The sequence below is a fragment of the Salmo salar genome, chromosome 11, assembly GCF_965601325.2.
Source record: "Salmo salar chromosome 11, fSalSal1, whole genome shotgun sequence".
NCBI classification, from domain to species: Eukaryota; Metazoa; Chordata; class Actinopteri; order Salmoniformes; family Salmonidae; genus Salmo; species Salmo salar.
Genome location: NC_138301.1, coordinates 28,598,876 through 28,615,007, shown reverse-complemented (window position 1 = coordinate 28,615,007; position 16,132 = coordinate 28,598,876). Strand labels below are relative to the sequence as shown.

General features: G+C 43.7%; 2 protein-coding genes across 4 annotated transcripts in view; one reads left to right on the top strand and one right to left on the bottom strand.

Moving 5' to 3' along the window:
• Window positions 1-14,533, top strand: part of LOC106562376 (granule associated Rac and RHOG effector protein 1) — a 40,830-nt gene extending 26,297 nt beyond the window's left edge. For all 3 annotated transcript variants that reach the window (XM_014127229.3, XM_014127232.3, XM_014127230.3), the window contains 12 exons: window positions 2,993-3,205; window positions 5,337-5,477; window positions 5,798-5,893; window positions 6,046-6,207; window positions 7,036-7,194; window positions 8,667-8,764; window positions 9,074-9,199; window positions 9,421-10,490; window positions 11,590-11,755; window positions 12,074-12,211; window positions 12,356-12,434; window positions 12,635-14,533. In XM_014127229.3, the coding sequence (XP_013982704.1) occupies window positions 2,993-3,205; window positions 5,337-5,477; window positions 5,798-5,893; window positions 6,046-6,207; window positions 7,036-7,194; window positions 8,667-8,764; window positions 9,074-9,199; window positions 9,421-10,490; window positions 11,590-11,755; window positions 12,074-12,211; window positions 12,356-12,434; window positions 12,635-12,952 (2,766 nt within the window). In that variant the 3' untranslated portion in view covers window positions 12,953-14,533. The remainder of the gene's footprint in view (window positions 1-2,992; window positions 3,206-5,336; window positions 5,478-5,797; window positions 5,894-6,045; window positions 6,208-7,035; window positions 7,195-8,666; window positions 8,765-9,073; window positions 9,200-9,420; window positions 10,491-11,589; window positions 11,756-12,073; window positions 12,212-12,355; window positions 12,435-12,634) is intronic.
• A 39-nt stretch (window positions 14,534-14,572) lies between these two features.
• s18l2 (SS18-like protein 2) lies at window positions 14,573-16,117 on the bottom strand. The gene is given in 4 exon segments (NM_001140977.1): window positions 14,573-14,965; window positions 15,079-15,159; window positions 15,720-15,796; window positions 15,949-16,117. Coding segments are annotated over 4 exon segments (258 nt in total). The 5' UTR covers window positions 16,018-16,117; the 3' UTR covers window positions 14,573-14,934.
• Window positions 16,118-16,132: the final 15 nt, after the last annotated feature.

The window sequence follows — 16,132 nt, the reverse complement described above, 5'->3', positions numbered from 1 at the left end:
TCTTAGGACAGCGCCCAGCATACCAACACATGAAAATCAGATTTCAACCCGCCAGGCGCGACAAAAGTCAGAAATAATGATTTAATTCATGCCTTCCCTTTGCAGAACTTCTTCTGTTGGCACTCCAATATGTTCTATAAACATCACAAATGGTCCTTTTTGTTCGATTTAATTCCGTCGTTATATCTCCCAAATGTCCATTTATTTGCCGCGTTTGATTCAGAAAAACACCGGTTCCAACTCGCCCAGCATGACTACAAAATATCTAAGTTACCTGTAAACGCTGTCCAAACATTTGAAACAACTTTCCTAATACAACTTTAGGTATTTTTTTACGTAAATAATCAATCAAATTTAAGACGGGATAAACGGTGTTCAATACCGGATAAAAATTTAAAAGTGAAGCGTGTGACCTGGAGTGCGCATCAAAACAGAGTGCACTAGGCTGGACCCACGTTCTGAACTGCCGTACTTCTTAATTTCTCTAAAGAAAAACATCAACCAATTTCTAAAGACTGTTGACATCCAGTGGAACAAGTGCCTTATAAATCTAGATACACATAGAAAACACTGTCACCTCAACAACAACAAAAATCCTGGATGGTTTGTCCTCGGGGTTTCGCCTACCAAATAAGTTCTGTTATACTCAGACATAATTTTAACAGTTTTAGAGACTTTTTAGAGTTTTTCTATACAAATCTACCAATTATATGCATATCCTAGCTTCTGGGCCTGAGTAGCAGGCAGTTTACTTTGGGCACGTTTTTCATCCGGACGTCAAAATACTGCCCCCTAGCCCAAAGAAGTTAAGGCTCTCCTGGAGGATGGTTGGCCACCTTTGGTAGCCTATAAAATATTGCAACATTACAATTACAACCAAACACTTTTTTTATGTCTTTATAAAATAATTCCCTCCAGGGCTAGTAATTAAAGGCACATTTGTGTCCCTGGGACAATCAATATGTCTACGTTTCAAAACAGACACTGGGACAGTTCTGGGATGACAGATCCAAAATCCATACAACTACTGCACGCAATGAGGCTGATCAGACCATTTTAGCTTAAAATGTTGATGACGTTTTATTTCTTCATATTATAAGCTCAACAATGCGCACATGGCCGTTTTGGTTGTGTGAATATTCCAAAATGCAATTAGCGGGAAACCCCTGGGAAAACACTGTTCTCAAAATATCTGTTAGAAATGAAGAAAGCATTCAAATTGTTTAACCATAATCTGTAATAATATGGCTTTTGTTACATTCACTGATCAAATGGACTCAATTTGACCGCTAAGAGATTTTATGTTAAACAATTTGCCACTCAATTCCGGGACAGCCTACAATTTGTTTGATAGTCTGCATTAGGAAAATGAGGAAAGAAAGAGCATCTCATATCATTATTCGTTGAGCCAGTGTTTGGTATGCATTAGTCATTTGAGAGTGAGGTGTTACCAGTGTTTGAACTGTGATTAGCAGTCCAACATAAGCAGCAGACTTTTCACACCCTCATAACTCATGGTTCAGAACCAATACTGCATGTTTGACCAATTCCCTTATGTTAACTGTTATTTGGTCCTATTTCAGAATCAGAGCTGAAGAGGGCTCTAAAGGGTTTGGCCCTAGCCTTGGAAATGGTCTGTAAGTGTATTGGCCTAGTCGGTGTCTGTGCCCCCATGATGTGTTGTTAAAGAATGAGGACAGCCCAGCCTTGTTGTTCCTGTCTGCTTTTAAACAGGGCGGCATATGTCTGTCCTTAACAACTCAGCCAAAATATATTTTCAGCACGTACCTGAAAAAGAACCCTGTGACCACAGTGAGCCGGCTGTGGTGTCCTGTTGCTTTTGTTTTGCTCCTTTTTTTGCTAACTGGACAACAAACATGTCGGACTCCTACACCTTTACAATTCTTTCCTTCACTTATGTAAATGTGAACCTTATTGCTTAAATGAATCACCCATTGCACAGGGTCTGGGACGGTGCCATCATGAGAACCTTATTGCTTAAATGAATCACCCATTGCACAGGGTCTGGGACGGTGCCATCATGAGAACCTTATTGCTTAAATGAATCACCCATTGCACAGGGTCTGGGACGGTACCATCATGAGAACCTTATTGCTTAAATGAATCACCCATTGCACAGGGTCTGGGACGGTGCCATCATGATGTGGAAAAATCTGCTCCACTATTAAGTTGAAGGAGAAGAGCAAACAAACTTTGTTGTAAGCATTGCTTGTGCTTTACGACTACAGTGCTAGGCCTTGGCTTTCAGAGTAGACTGATTTATAACACAAACTGCACTTTCCAATTATGGTAGAAAGTTAATTGCTGGGGTAACATTGCACTGTAGACTGGTGTTGTGTGGCAAATGAGAGGACATGTTAACAAGCAGAACTTGGCCTTGATATAGGGACTCTTTAAAATGTTATTTAATCTAGCCTTTTTTGTACAATGTTAGCCTGTCAAATGTTTTCCATAATGTTCTAACTGTTAAATAGACAGTTCTCTTCAGTGGCTCACTGTAATGCAGCCTTTATCCTGCCTTGAACTCTTTTTGGGGTTATAGCCCTTCACAAGTTGTTTTTGTGTGTAATAATGTCATGTTCTCAAGCTGGGTTTTCCTCAAACAAGAGGAGCATCTTTAAAGCAGTAAATTGATGCAATGCATTTTATTATATTTAGAAGATCTGATTTAAGAGGACTCAGAGGGTTATCAAAGATGTAATTGTTTTTAAGGAGAATTTAAACATCCAAGTCACTGAAGCCAACATCACGTAAGTTAGTTTCTGAGTAATGGAAAAACAAGGAATGGCAAGGACATATGCTTTGAGAACCAGTGTTCTTAGAAAACAAAGATGAATGATCAAGGCTCCCACTAATGTAATCTTGTCAAGGGTGTGTTTTCCCCTCTTTTTTTTTATTACATTTTTTTCTCTCCTGATATTATTGTCCTGATCACAACCTTTTGTATCTTGTTATGTTGTGTTCTCTCCAGGTGCTGGGTCGGTGCTTCCTGACGGTGATGCAGGTGCACTTCCAGTTCCTATCCCAGGCCCTGCAGAAGGTGCAGCCTGTGGCCCAGTCGTGCCTGGCCGAGGCCCTTGCCCAGGCCCAGGAGCGACGCAGCAATGTCCGCTCCCAGAGCTCCTGCCCTGGGCCCCTGACGGAGCTGGAGGAGGCCTCACGATCATGGAAGGGTGCAGCCGAGGTATTTAGACATGGAGGCCAGGGTGCCCCCAGGACTCTCCAAGGAGCTTCCTGGTGTGACTAGCTGGTGGAAATAGGCTATGTTCAAAACGTAACAAGCTTACTGTTATACATTCCTATGAAATGGAGTCAGCTACCATTCCAGCCACAATTTCCTCCTATTTCTCGTTGAGAAATTTGTATATACAGTATACGAGGCTGTATTGCTAGTTTTCCCTCCTCCACTTTAAGCTAGGCCTACAAATCCTAGCTAATTGAAATGGAGGCCATTTTGTGAGAGGAGCTAGCTGGTTAATCTCGTAGCTAATAACAGTCCCCCTGGCACATTTGGAGCTTTGTTCTGTGCAGTGGAGCCAGAATGGAGAATTGTGGCCTGATTGATCTGTTAAGCCCTGGCATGTGGGGTGTTAGCACCGGAGGGAACGGGGCTGGATATCCTGCTGGAATGTGCTGCTGCGATATGTCCAGACTGGGCATGGCCGGGCCTCACTGCACTGTTGGACAGTTTTCATAGAGGGAGGCGGTCGGTTTCCCCCCTATAGAAGCAGTTATTCAGAAATCTATGCCCAACACTGTTCTGAAATGTACAATCTACCAGATGTGTGACCCAGTCACCAGCAAGTCAAGGTCCAAGTCTCGAGTAGTCACAAGTAGAATGGGTCGAGAGTCAAGTCCAAGTCGTGCATTCTAAGTGTGAGTCGAGTCAAGTAAAAAAATTGAATCTATACATGCAATGACTGTCTGGTAGCCTCTAAATGTATGTTAGAGGCTACCAGACAGTCCTTTTCATTATTTTGTCTACAACACACTTTGATTATGTAATAATTAATTTTCACAACAAATTCCAAATGCAAACTTCATAAATAAATGATACATTTCAAGCTATTTTGACATACCAAAAGACCAGTATAATATACCAAAAGACCAGTATGCCTGTGGGCCTCCCTGTGGCTCAATTGGTAGAGCATGGTGTTTGCAATGGTGTTTGCAACGCCAGGGTTGTGGGTTCGATTCCCACAGGGGGCCAGTACGGAAGAAAAAAAAAAACGTATGAAATGTTTTCATTCACTACTGTAAGTCGCTCTGGATAAGAGCGTCTGCTAAATGACTAAAATGTAAATGTAAATGCCTATACTAGTAATTAATGCCTGCAAAGTAAACAGTTTAATATTCTTGATCACCAAACAATTTTTGCTGCAGGATATTTATGGCAATCCGCTCTCCATACGGTTTGACATTTGCACTGCACCCAATCCAATAGCTCTACAGAAAATCGTCCATCTGTTCGTTGGCTAATTGGTTCTCAAATGTTTTGACCTGCAACCCCCAAAAAGCAGTGGTTCAAAGCTCGTAACCCCACGCATGTACATGGACGCACAATTGCTGCGCCAATGTAGCCTGTCATTACAGCCGTAAACGTTGATTCATTTTCAAACGCAACTGTTTTATTCACATTTTGCATTTGTAGCTGAAAGTCATTTAATGTTAGCTACCAATATCAACTAGGTATGGATGTCATGTCACTTCTGTGGAGTCCAGAACCCTTTTCTTCCCCACAAATACCGGAATTAATTTGCCAGAATGTTACATCTTCATCTCATAATATTGAATGCAGTGTGATGTTAGAGCCATCTTTAGACATGTAGCCACCCAAACTAGGCCTATCTGAAATGTAGAAATGATCAATGAAAATCTCCAGGTAGCCTGTTATTGTTCTGGCAAAGATGCCTCCGTAGTAGACTTCTAAACTGTGTTTTATCTGGATAATACAAACAATAGGCCTACTCTGTTTTTGTCTGGTCAGCAATCAATATGTGCAACTTTTTGGTTCTGAAGCACAGATTAGATGTTTTTGAGATGACAATTTAGTGCAATACCGTAGGCCTATATTAGAAATGGGTGAAGGTATATAAAATCCAAAAGGTAAGGTATTTGGATTTTTCCCATTGTTTCACACTTGTGCCCCCCCCCCCCCCCCCCCCCACTGACACATTTTCTCATGCATATTGTGCACCTTGCTGTAATGCAGATTAGCAGTACAGAGCACATGCAGGGTGTGTAAGGGTTGTACTAGGGTATGTGATGCTGTGTGTAAACTGCTATGTGACCTGAGACTGTGTGCTGTGTTCCAGGCCACGGGCCGTCTGAGGGAGAGGGGACGTGACGGCTGCCTGGCAGGCATCCAGGTCCAGCAGCTCTTCTGCTCCAACAACCCCAACATCCCTGATCACCATCTGAAGGAGCTCAACATGAAGATCGACAATGCCTTACAGGTAGATGACGCTCCCCGCAGGACCACCACAGCCTTGGTCAATGTCTGAAATGACACCCTATTCCCCAATATAGGCTTGTGCACTGCTTTTGACCAGAGCCTTATTCCTGGTCATTTTCCCTGTAAAGTGCAATATTATTATTTTTTTAAAGTATCGCACTGTATGGAATAAGGTGCCATTTCTGACTGGGTCACTAGTGCCCTACAGAACAAGGGCTGCTTCAAATCAATGTGTTGATGGCTTGGATATGAAAGGACTGGATCCAGCCTGACTTAATTACATGTTGATTTTATACAAATTATTTTCTTTTCTTTCACCAGGCTTATAAAGCAGCACTAGAAAGTATGGGCCACAGTGAATATGCACTGAAGGCTGGCTTTCACCTCAATCCCAAATCTGTGGAGATAGCTTTACAGGTATGTTTACTCTAAGCACAGGGCGTATTACAGTTCATTAGGAATGGTAAAGCCTTGGATTATAGTGGCTGTGATAAGGGCAAAGCCCTGCCTCTAACCTACTTTTACATCCTGTGTCTGCGCCTGTGTCTCTCTCTCTGTCTACTATGTAGGGTTGCTGCAGTGAGGCAGAGGCCCAGCAGGCTGGCAGGATGCAGACCATCTCCCAGCCCATTCAATGTGAGCTGCCCACCATCCCTGTGCAGATTGGCGCCCACTTTCTCAAAGGAGTGTCCTTCAATGAGTCGGCGGCTGACAACCTCAAACTGAAAACGGTATGCTCTGCGGTCTGTTATGGAGGACTTGACGTTATAGAATGTTCAGATATTGCATAGAACATATGATTGTCTGTCATGTTAAATCGGGAGTCATCAGCATGGGAGTCGTATTCAGATCTATTCATTACATTTCTATTTACAACATTGTGAATACACCACTGGCCTTGGCTCGCTGGCATCCTGGCGCTAGGCTACTGTGATGAGTGGTTTTCTAAGTCTTTCATAGTTTGACCTTGCTGACCAGAATGGATCACTCTGCAATCTCTAGGAAATGAGAGCCGCTTAGACGGTCATTTCAACCTCTGACTTACGTGTGCTGTGAGTCTTGAATTGGGCAAGGATTTAATGTTTTGATGTGGATGTCTTAACACTTATTCCATGGTACATCTGATGCCTTGGGTCTGGATAGAATCAGCATCTGCTCCGTTAGTTTACAGTGGGATTCTCCCCCAGTCTGCGGGACAAAACTAACCCGTATGATAATTGCACACACTATCTGTCAGTAATCTGACTCACCATTTACCGGATTCAGAAATAAACAGCACGTTCATCAGGACCCTTTAAACTATAGAGCCTAGACACTTTAACAAGAGAGGACTTAGTCCCTGGATGTTGTAGTTGCTACTGTTTCCTGTTTTGGTCTATGTTAGTGTTTTAGAAGAGATAAATAGGACCCACACACTCACTATTGCTCCACCATACCTTTTATTTGGCAAAAAAATGAACAAAGTTTCAATCCAAAGTGGGTCTTTGTCAGGTCCACATTAGTGCCTTGCAGCAGTAGTCTTGTGTTTTCACACCGGCCACCCTGTTTTGTATCCTCAGCACACCATGTTGCAGCTCATTAAAGAGGCAGTGGGGCAGAACGGAGTGACCCCCCGGGACGACTCCCCCGTCACCGAGGTCCTCAACCAGGTCTGCCCTTCCAGCTGGAGAATGGCCTGCAAGACCGCTGTCCAGTTACTGTTCGCTCAGGCGGGACTGGTGAGTACAAGGCACTTAAGACGTCAACAAGGGCAGCAAAGTCACCCAGCTTAAAATACTTGTCTCATTAGATGTCAACATAAACTGTTGTCTCGACTCAAATTAGCTGATGGATTGTTTTTCTTTAGCAGTAGGGCCATGTGGTTCAACCAACTTCACTTATTTGATGAAAAGGTAAAGGAGTATTTAATTCATTAGAGGTCCCTGCCTTGAGCAGATTCACTATAACTCTACAGCTTAGTGAAGCCTCTACATTATAGCTCTGGGCCAGGCTGCAAGTTGTAGTCTGTATTGTAACCTAGAGCCCATTGTTTGTGAGGTGTGTAATCGAGATGATGGGAAGGTATGTTGGTTTCCTTTGAACGGCCAAGAGGTGTAAACAAACTCATTGTAGACACACAGTGAAGCCAACATTCCTGCAGCATCTGGGTAAATAATGGGGTCATTTGGTTGGTTCTTCAAACAGATCTCTGGCTGTTCACTTTGAAACAGGTCGCAATTGTAAATGAGAACTTGTTCTCAACTTGCCTACCTGGTTAAATAAATTAAAAAAACGAGTCTCCCCCAGCCAACAGAGAGAAAGCAGCAGTCATCCACTACTCTACTTTGTTTATTTCCTCAGTGTGGTCTGTAATATTTAGTGCGTCAGGCCTGAGGAGTGTTCTTATCCACCCAACAGCAGCGCTGAGTGTAAAACAAACCCTGGTGGTGGATGGGAGCTTTACATGAACTCCTTATCTGAGCTATGAGCTCTGAAGAACACAGACAGTGTGAGCCTCCATAGCAGCCCAAGAGAAGACCACCTTCTCTTAACATTACTCATAGAGCGGATCTGCCAGACAGTGAAAATGGCTCAAGTTCTCAACACCTGAATTGGCCTCTTCTCCTCCTTTTTGGGGGGGCCTATGCTGCTGTATCTCGCTTTCGTTTTTTTCTCTCTCTCTGCCTGTGACCTTGTGAGTCAGGGGCCTGGTGGGTGTGGCGGTATGTTTCTCTCACAGGCCTGGACTCAGCCCTCTGACTGCCCAGGGGTCCTGAGGATACACCTGCTATATAAATAACAATAGACTGACTTCCTGTGAGACAGGAAGGGTCCTCTCTCCCCATGACCCAGTTGCATTTGTATAGAAGGTAGAGCCTCTTTCAAAGAACTACTGGAAAATATTGGGCTGGATACCTGGAAGCGTGGATATTTGTTGTTCACCCAAAGTAGCTTACATTGCCTTTGCCCACATGCTCTGACTATGGGCAGAGTTAGTAGTATATCTTATTTCATTATATCTATTTTAGAGGAGACTGATGTGTTATTGTGGAAAGAAATTGGTACTCTATCTGCTTTGCTTACAGTCAGTCGAGATAAAAAGGGCCAATATAATCCCGTAGAGTTGCTTGCGCAAGCATAACTGGCTGTGAGGGAATGCATTCTATTAGAAGCTGTGCTGATGCAGCTCTCTGAATGACTGTGTGGACAGGTGGTTGTTGACACTGCTCAGATCGAGAACAAGGAAGCCTATGCTCCACAGATTGCTCTGGAGGGCTCCAGAGTTGTGGTACAAGTACCCTCCACATGGTGAGTAGGATTATTCATATTTGTCTCTAAAGCAAGCAAATGTATTTATTTGCTAAATAATTTTTTGGACCTGTAAAGCAAGCAGATTGTTTTTCCACAGAGGGCAGAACAGTTGTTTATCTTAAGTATTCAGAACCCTTAGACATACAATTGGCTAAATTAGCAAACTACATACTTTTTATCCACATAAGCAAACACTGAACTCAATCAACTATCACATTTGGACAGTAAAGTGAAGTATTAACAGACCTATAAATGTATTATGTTGGACATGCCAGTCGTGCTGTGTCCTGACTGTCCTGTGTGTAGGTGCCTGAAAGAGGACCCAGCCACCATGTCTCTGTTGCAGCGGAGTCTGGACCCAGAGAAGACCCTCGGCCTGGTGGATGTGCTATATACTGCAGTCTTTGACATCAATAGGTGGAAGGAGTGCAAGTGAGTGGATGTGTATTGTCCAAGGCATTTTCACATTTGCATTTTAAATTCCTAGAAAGAATCAACGTGCTGTGTGTTCACATTGGCATGGGCTGACAGAGGTATAGCCCTCATTCTCAAGCTTTAGTTTACATTTGCCCTGAAAAAAAATCTTGAAAAAGCTAGCTAGCTATTGTAATTTTCCATGCCATTGAATACTTATGTATCTTCTCCCTCCACAGAGAACAGGCCTTGCCCACCATTCAGATGCAGTTACAGCGGGAGAGCCCTGAATACGGGATGCAGGTAGATCTGTCTCCTGGAAATGGCTCCAAAGCCTCCAGTGGCCTGCCCAAAACTATCTCCAAGCTAACTTCCAAATTCACTAAGAAGGCCTCTTCCAGCTCTGTGTCCAGTGTGGGTGGTGGTGGTGGGGGCAGCTACTCCATCCCCAGCACCCCGTCCCATAGCATGCTCTCTAGCAGCAGCTCTGAAGACCAGCAGTTTAAGAGCCTGGGCCAAGCAGTAGACGGGAGACTGCAGAGCATCTTACAGCTAGGCAACCTGTCCAGCAACCCCGACCCCACTCTGCCCCAGAACGGTTCAGTGTGTGACGACCAGGGCATGAACCTCCCCACGGACCAGGAGATGCAGGACGTCATTGACTTTCTCTCAGGTTTCAATATGGGCAAGTCCCAGCAAGCCTCCCCACTGGTCAAAAGGAGGAACTCTGTGGCGTCTGCCAATGCTGCCGAGCTGAAGCCCCCGAGCGGCACCACCGACCGAACCCCAACCTCTCAAGCTATCTCCCACAGTTCACTGCAGCCCCCTACCCAGAGTATGCCCCAGCATCAGCAGCCAGTGCAGAAGCAGCAACAGCCACCACCACCACAGCAGCCCTCCCAGCAGGTACTGCAGTACTACCAACACCTCCTCCAGCCTATTGGTCAGCAGCAGCATGCTCCACCTCAGCTGCCCTCCCAACAGCCTCCACCCCAGGCTCTTCCCCAGCAGAGAATGCCAAGCAAGTGGCTGAGTGGTTCCAGCCAGCAGCAGCCTCCTCCCCAGGGCCCCCCTCCCCCAGCAGGGCTCTCCCCCCTGGGTCCCATTGGCCAGTGGGGCTCACCTGGCCTCCCAGACCTGAGCTCAGACCTGTACAGCCTGGGGCTGGTCAGCACCTACATGGACAGTGTCATGTCTGAGATGCTGGGGCAGAAGCCACAAGGTCCCCGCAACAACACCTGGCCCAACAGGGACCAGAACGAGGGAGTGTTTGGGGTGCTGGGAGACACTTTGCCCTTTGACCCTGCAGGTGAGTAATTTTTCTCCCTTATCCACAAACCCAGATAACCCTCTGGGTTCCTCTGACTAATGTGGGTGGTGTTCAGTAGGGAGTGAACATTTTGGAACGGGGAGGTACTACGGTGTTCCTCACTGAACATAACCTAGGTGGTTGATAATAACACTAGAGCAGTGTGTGACCTGCATATTGTCATGTTGAAGGATGCAGTCGACTACAAAGGCTCCATATAATAGCAATGAAAGCTGGCTCCTTCCTGCACATCGTTGGTCAAAGTGTAGCCAGGGTGAGATCCAGTGTCTTGGCCTCCTTTAGGACGGTGTTATTCACCCTCCCTCCCCATTATCAGTAGGCTGTCTGGGTTGTGGTGGTGAGAGGCAGGCAGCTCACAGCCTCCAGGGATTCCATAGTAGGAGGGAACTGTGTCAGCAGTGGGGCTTGGAGCTGTGTTGACTGGGCTGTTTCATTACAAAGACTGAGAAGGAAAAGGGAGACACTGCTGTTTAGCACTGCAGTCATTATGCCTGGAGAGGATATGTTGCTTTTGATTTTTCTTGGGGTTTTGTGGTTTGGAGATGTGCTTACATAATCTCATTGTAACCATTAAAGCCATTTGGGGTGGTGATATTTCGCTGACAGAAAGATTTATGATCTAGTTTGTCTGTGATTTCCATGTGATTTCCTGAATGAATTTCGGCCATTATCAGGTGCAACCTGAGGAGGAAGTGAAAAACCTTAATAGCCACATCTCCCATTCAGATACATTTTCAAAAACTCTGAACTACAGGACCTTACTAGTATCACTGTAAATGTAGGTTGTCTGACAGTGAGCAGCTGTCTCTTCTCCCCCCCCCCCCCAGAAGTTCTGATTTGTAATTTTAAATGTTATGCTGAATTTACAATGTCAGTTGCTGTTTTTACAGTGCAGCAGACTCTTTTTATTTCAGAGCAGAGGCCATTGTGTTCAGCTGACTTACGGCTATTGTGCTTTTTCTGCTATGGTAGACAGTCTGGCTGAATGGATTGAGCTGTGGGGTACACACACACACACACACAGAGAAAAGCTGAGGATGTCAAACTGAACTGTGTGTTTTCTCCCTTTCATATGCAGTTGGCTCTGACCCTGAGTTTGCGCGTTACGTTGCCGGAGTCAGCCAGGCCATGCAGCAGAAACGGCAGGTGCAGCACATCCGTCGACCCAGCAACACCCGCGGCAACTGGCCTGTCCCTGATGAGCAGCACAGGACCTGGTCCCACCCAGAGTATTACAGCGAGGGGTACGTTCCCCAATCACAATCAACACTTAACATCTCATTGATACACACATCTCTGTATATGGCATAGGACTCTATATAGTCCGCCCAAAGTAGTACAGGGTATGTTCATTCAAGGCTCTATACACCACTCCATCTCACATGACACATGCCTACTAGTACAATTTATTCACACTTCTTTGTATATAACATCTCTCTCTAGATAGTATGCCAATCAATCTTACATGCCTCTTAGTGACGTTCGATTCGTAGAATGGTAAGAACAAGATGTTCATAGTGTTTCAAGTAGTTCTGACTGAGAATGCCACTTGTGTGAAACAGGGAGGCGGTCCACAGCGGCTGGTCAGCCAATCAGGGAGACTCTGCCAGCTCCAGTGATGAGACGTCCTCAGCCAATGGGGACAGCCTGTTCTCCATGTTCTCTGGACCTGATCTTGTTGCAGCCGTCAAACAAAGAAGGTACAACTGAGTCACCATGTGTTAAACGTACACCATAGTCTATTACTGTTCTTTTGGTTTCCCTACAACCTGTTGTTTTGTTATTCATGAAGTGAACTATCGATATTGTGCTGTAGAGCTTCATGTCTCCTCTTCTGCCTGTAGAAAACACAGCTGTGGCGAGCAGGAGGTGTGTACCCTGCCCTCTCCTCCCCTCCATCACTTGGGAGATGATAATAACCAGGTAAGGAAAGAGTGTGTACTTAGGAGTCTGTGTGCAGTACAGTAATTGGGCCAGAAAATTGAAGCTTCTATCATTCACTGCATCTGTATATATGATTATATTGAATCCCTTTAAATGTTAACATTTACCCCCTTTTAGTTTTGTTTTTGCTAAAGATCTTGTATTGATCAACTCCCACTTCCATCCATTCTACTCCACAGGAAAGCAAAACTAAAACTTGGCCGCCGAAGGCCCCATGGCAGCACTCCGCTCACACTCAACACAACACCATGCCCAATCCAAGCTCTTCCCTGTACCAGATGAACATCCCTTCCAGCCAATGGAGTGATTCCATGCAGATGTTGCAGTCTCCGGTGTGGTCCACTGGCAGTGACTGCCCTCCCTCCACCGGGATCTCCTCTGGCTTCTCTCCCTACACCCAGCAGCATCAGCCACAACAGCACAAACCCATCAGCAAGGGCTTTAAATCCTTCCCCATCAAACATGAGCACAGGCCCTCCTACCTTCACCAGTACTGATACAGACCAAACAAATGAGTCCATTGGCATGGTAGAATACCTGTTGCTTTATTTCTGAAGCAAGTTCCACTGCAACCATTAGTAATGTTGCCCTTTTGGAATAACCATTCAATTGAAAACATCCGTCTCTAAGTATGTGTTTTCAGGCAAAATTGCATTGTTCATACTGGCTTAACATTTTGTATGTATTTTTCCATTTCAAACGCCCCCTATTTAAAAAAAATGTTAAAAAAGACATTCTAAACTGCCATGTAAAAGCTGTAAGCAATGCATGTCCTACTGGCAGATAGTCTGCCTGATAAAGTTTATACTGTGTTTCCTCAGACAAGAGCTTGAAACATGCACGGCCATCATCCACTTTTCTTCTCCAGCTGAAAATGTGTAAGGGATAAGATTTTAGGGGGTGGGCTCTAAACGAGACACTCCAGTTTTCCCCATAATAATGTCTACATAGCTGTAACTGCCAAATCTCATGTAAGATGACTGACTACAGCTAACATCTACTGTTCCATAGCTTGTAAATTACTGAAGTTGAAATATAAATAATTTACTTCTTTTTATTAAGAGGCTTTGAGCAGGCTCAGCATAAATATTATAATCATTGCAGAGGTGTAATTGAAAAAAAAATACTACTTTTTCAACAACTGACAGAGTAAAAAATTTATAGCAGTAACTATGTGCCATGTTGGTATTAATAGCACTTGCATAATATTATTTTCCAACCAAAGCGTTGTTCAGAAGATAAATGGTGCTGAAGAGATGTCCGTTTATTATATTGATCATTAATAGTTACGAGCCCTACGGAAAGTCTTTATGATCAAAAAGCGCATTCATTTCCTCTTCTTTCCCTGATTGGCAGTTCATCAGAATGACACTAACTCAAACCTAATGTTTCTTCCTTTAAAATACAATATTTTCTTGTACAAATATTGACAGTATTAATCTTATTTTTGTATTTTCTTACATGTTCTACAATTACTGTATATGTTAGAACACAATTCCCCCCCAAGACGTGAAGGCACATTCATTTCTTTAGTTCAGAGTTTAACTACACCATATCTATAAAGGTTACCAAATATGCCATTATAAACACTAAAACATTGTGTAGGGTAATTTTTTTTTGCCCATGTTTATTCAGTTTCTATGGCTACGGGCTGTATTTAAAGGCCCAGAATGTTAACTTTGATGTTTGCGGATGCCAATGTTGCCTGTATTTATGAAATGACACCATGTTTTCTGAAAACTAACATACCATGTTTACAGAGATTTGTTTGCTGTATAAATATCTTTTTATAGTTCTGTGCTTTGCACAATCAAAATATAGGGTTTGTTGCATTGTCTGTGTTATTTCCAAAACTTTTTTTTTACATCTTTAAAGACCTTGGACTGTAACCGTTAGCATTTTAGCTGTGTCAAAATGGTTTACTAGTGGCATCTACAAAAAAATGTTTTACCCTGACAGAAGATATGAAGGGGGACTGCTTGGCTTATGTTGCTTATTGTTCTCTTGAGCTGGCAACTGAATCTTCCCAAGTGTACCAGCAATGCAACAAAAATGAATAAAAATGACTAGCAATTGAATATGTTGGTATTTTCTATGACTTCATGCTATCACAAATTACTGTATGATCCTTTTATTTGAGGGGTGACAGGCTGCCTAGTAGGCTGTTGTACATCTAGTTTTCTGGTTTTAACTTGGGTTGAAGTTCAGTGGGCCATTGTCCAAGGCTACACCTAGTAGTGTATTTCAAATGTAACAATTCAAGGACTCAATGCTGGTGGTGACTTGCTCACGAACTGACCTGTTGGGAGTAATGATGATATTCTGCGAAAGCTCAGTATGCCCAAACTCTTAAATGCACCTCATGTTACTTTACAGCAGTAGGTCAGGAAAAAGCCAACTTTATTTTCAAAATGAAAGCTGTGAATCAATTGAGGAAATTGCCCATTTCGTATGATAGCTTTATGTCCATTCTGGGCTGTCAATGTTGGTGCCTTTCCATTGGTGGGGATCTGAAAATTGGAATCTGAGTCAATTTGCAACCCTTCAACATCAACAAACAATTGAAACAACGGTCAAGCAATGAATGCAGCTGGTTGCAATTTCATTGAGGGACAAAACATACGTTTGTGGTTGGAGCCAAGTTTGGCTGGCGTCTGCTATGGTTCCCAGGTAAACAATGTTGCGGTGCAAGATCTGTTGATATCTGGTGGAGAAAAGTTGTTTACAGTATGGTAGTTAAAACACGGCAGGGTAACAACCCTATTCTTCAGCAGGATTTCGTTCCAGCCCTACCATAATTATTTATTCATCAGGAACTTAATTGTATTTGTCACATGCAGGTGTACACCTTACCGTGAGATGTTTACTTACAAGCCCTTAACCAACAATGCAGTTAGTAAAAATAAATAGCGACGCTATATGTACCGGTACAGAGTCAATGTGCATGTTGGTTGGGTTAAAGTAACTATGCATAGATAACAGTAAGTCAGTTAAGAACAAATTCTTATTTACAATGACGGCCTACCCCAGACAATGCTGAGCCAATTGTACACTGCCCTATGGGACTCCAATCATGGCCGGATGTGATACAGCCTGGATTCGAACCAGGGACTGTAGTGACATCTTGCACTGAGATGCTGCACCACTCTGAATCAGGTGTGTTCGTATAGAGCTGGTTAAAAACTTGCAAACCCAATAGCTCCAGGAGAAGGGTTGACATCACCAACTCTAGGGAAAATAACACAGATATGAAGTTGAACTTACTGTACACATTCCATTGCTCGTCCTTTTTGCATGTACTCTGTGATGCACCTTACCAGCTGGTCATTTTCGTCCAGCAACTGAAAGTTGGAAAATATGAAAAACTTAACGCAACTTGTTTACCGAAGCTACCACCTTGTATGATAGAATGTGTGCCAATTAACAAACCAGCTGTCAGCTAGCTAAATGCTACACAGATTAACATAACCAAACTGATACTAACGTTACTTACTCTTTGGATGGTTTCTTGGTTGATCTGAGCTTTTCCTCTATGTCTTTTCGGTACAAAAGCAACAGACATTTTGAGTTACATTGAATGACAAACGTTAGCCAGTGCTGTGACTACGACGGGGCTAATATTAGCTAGCTATAGGACATCCACCATCTTTGCTAGAACTGCCTGGGATTTTCGGTCG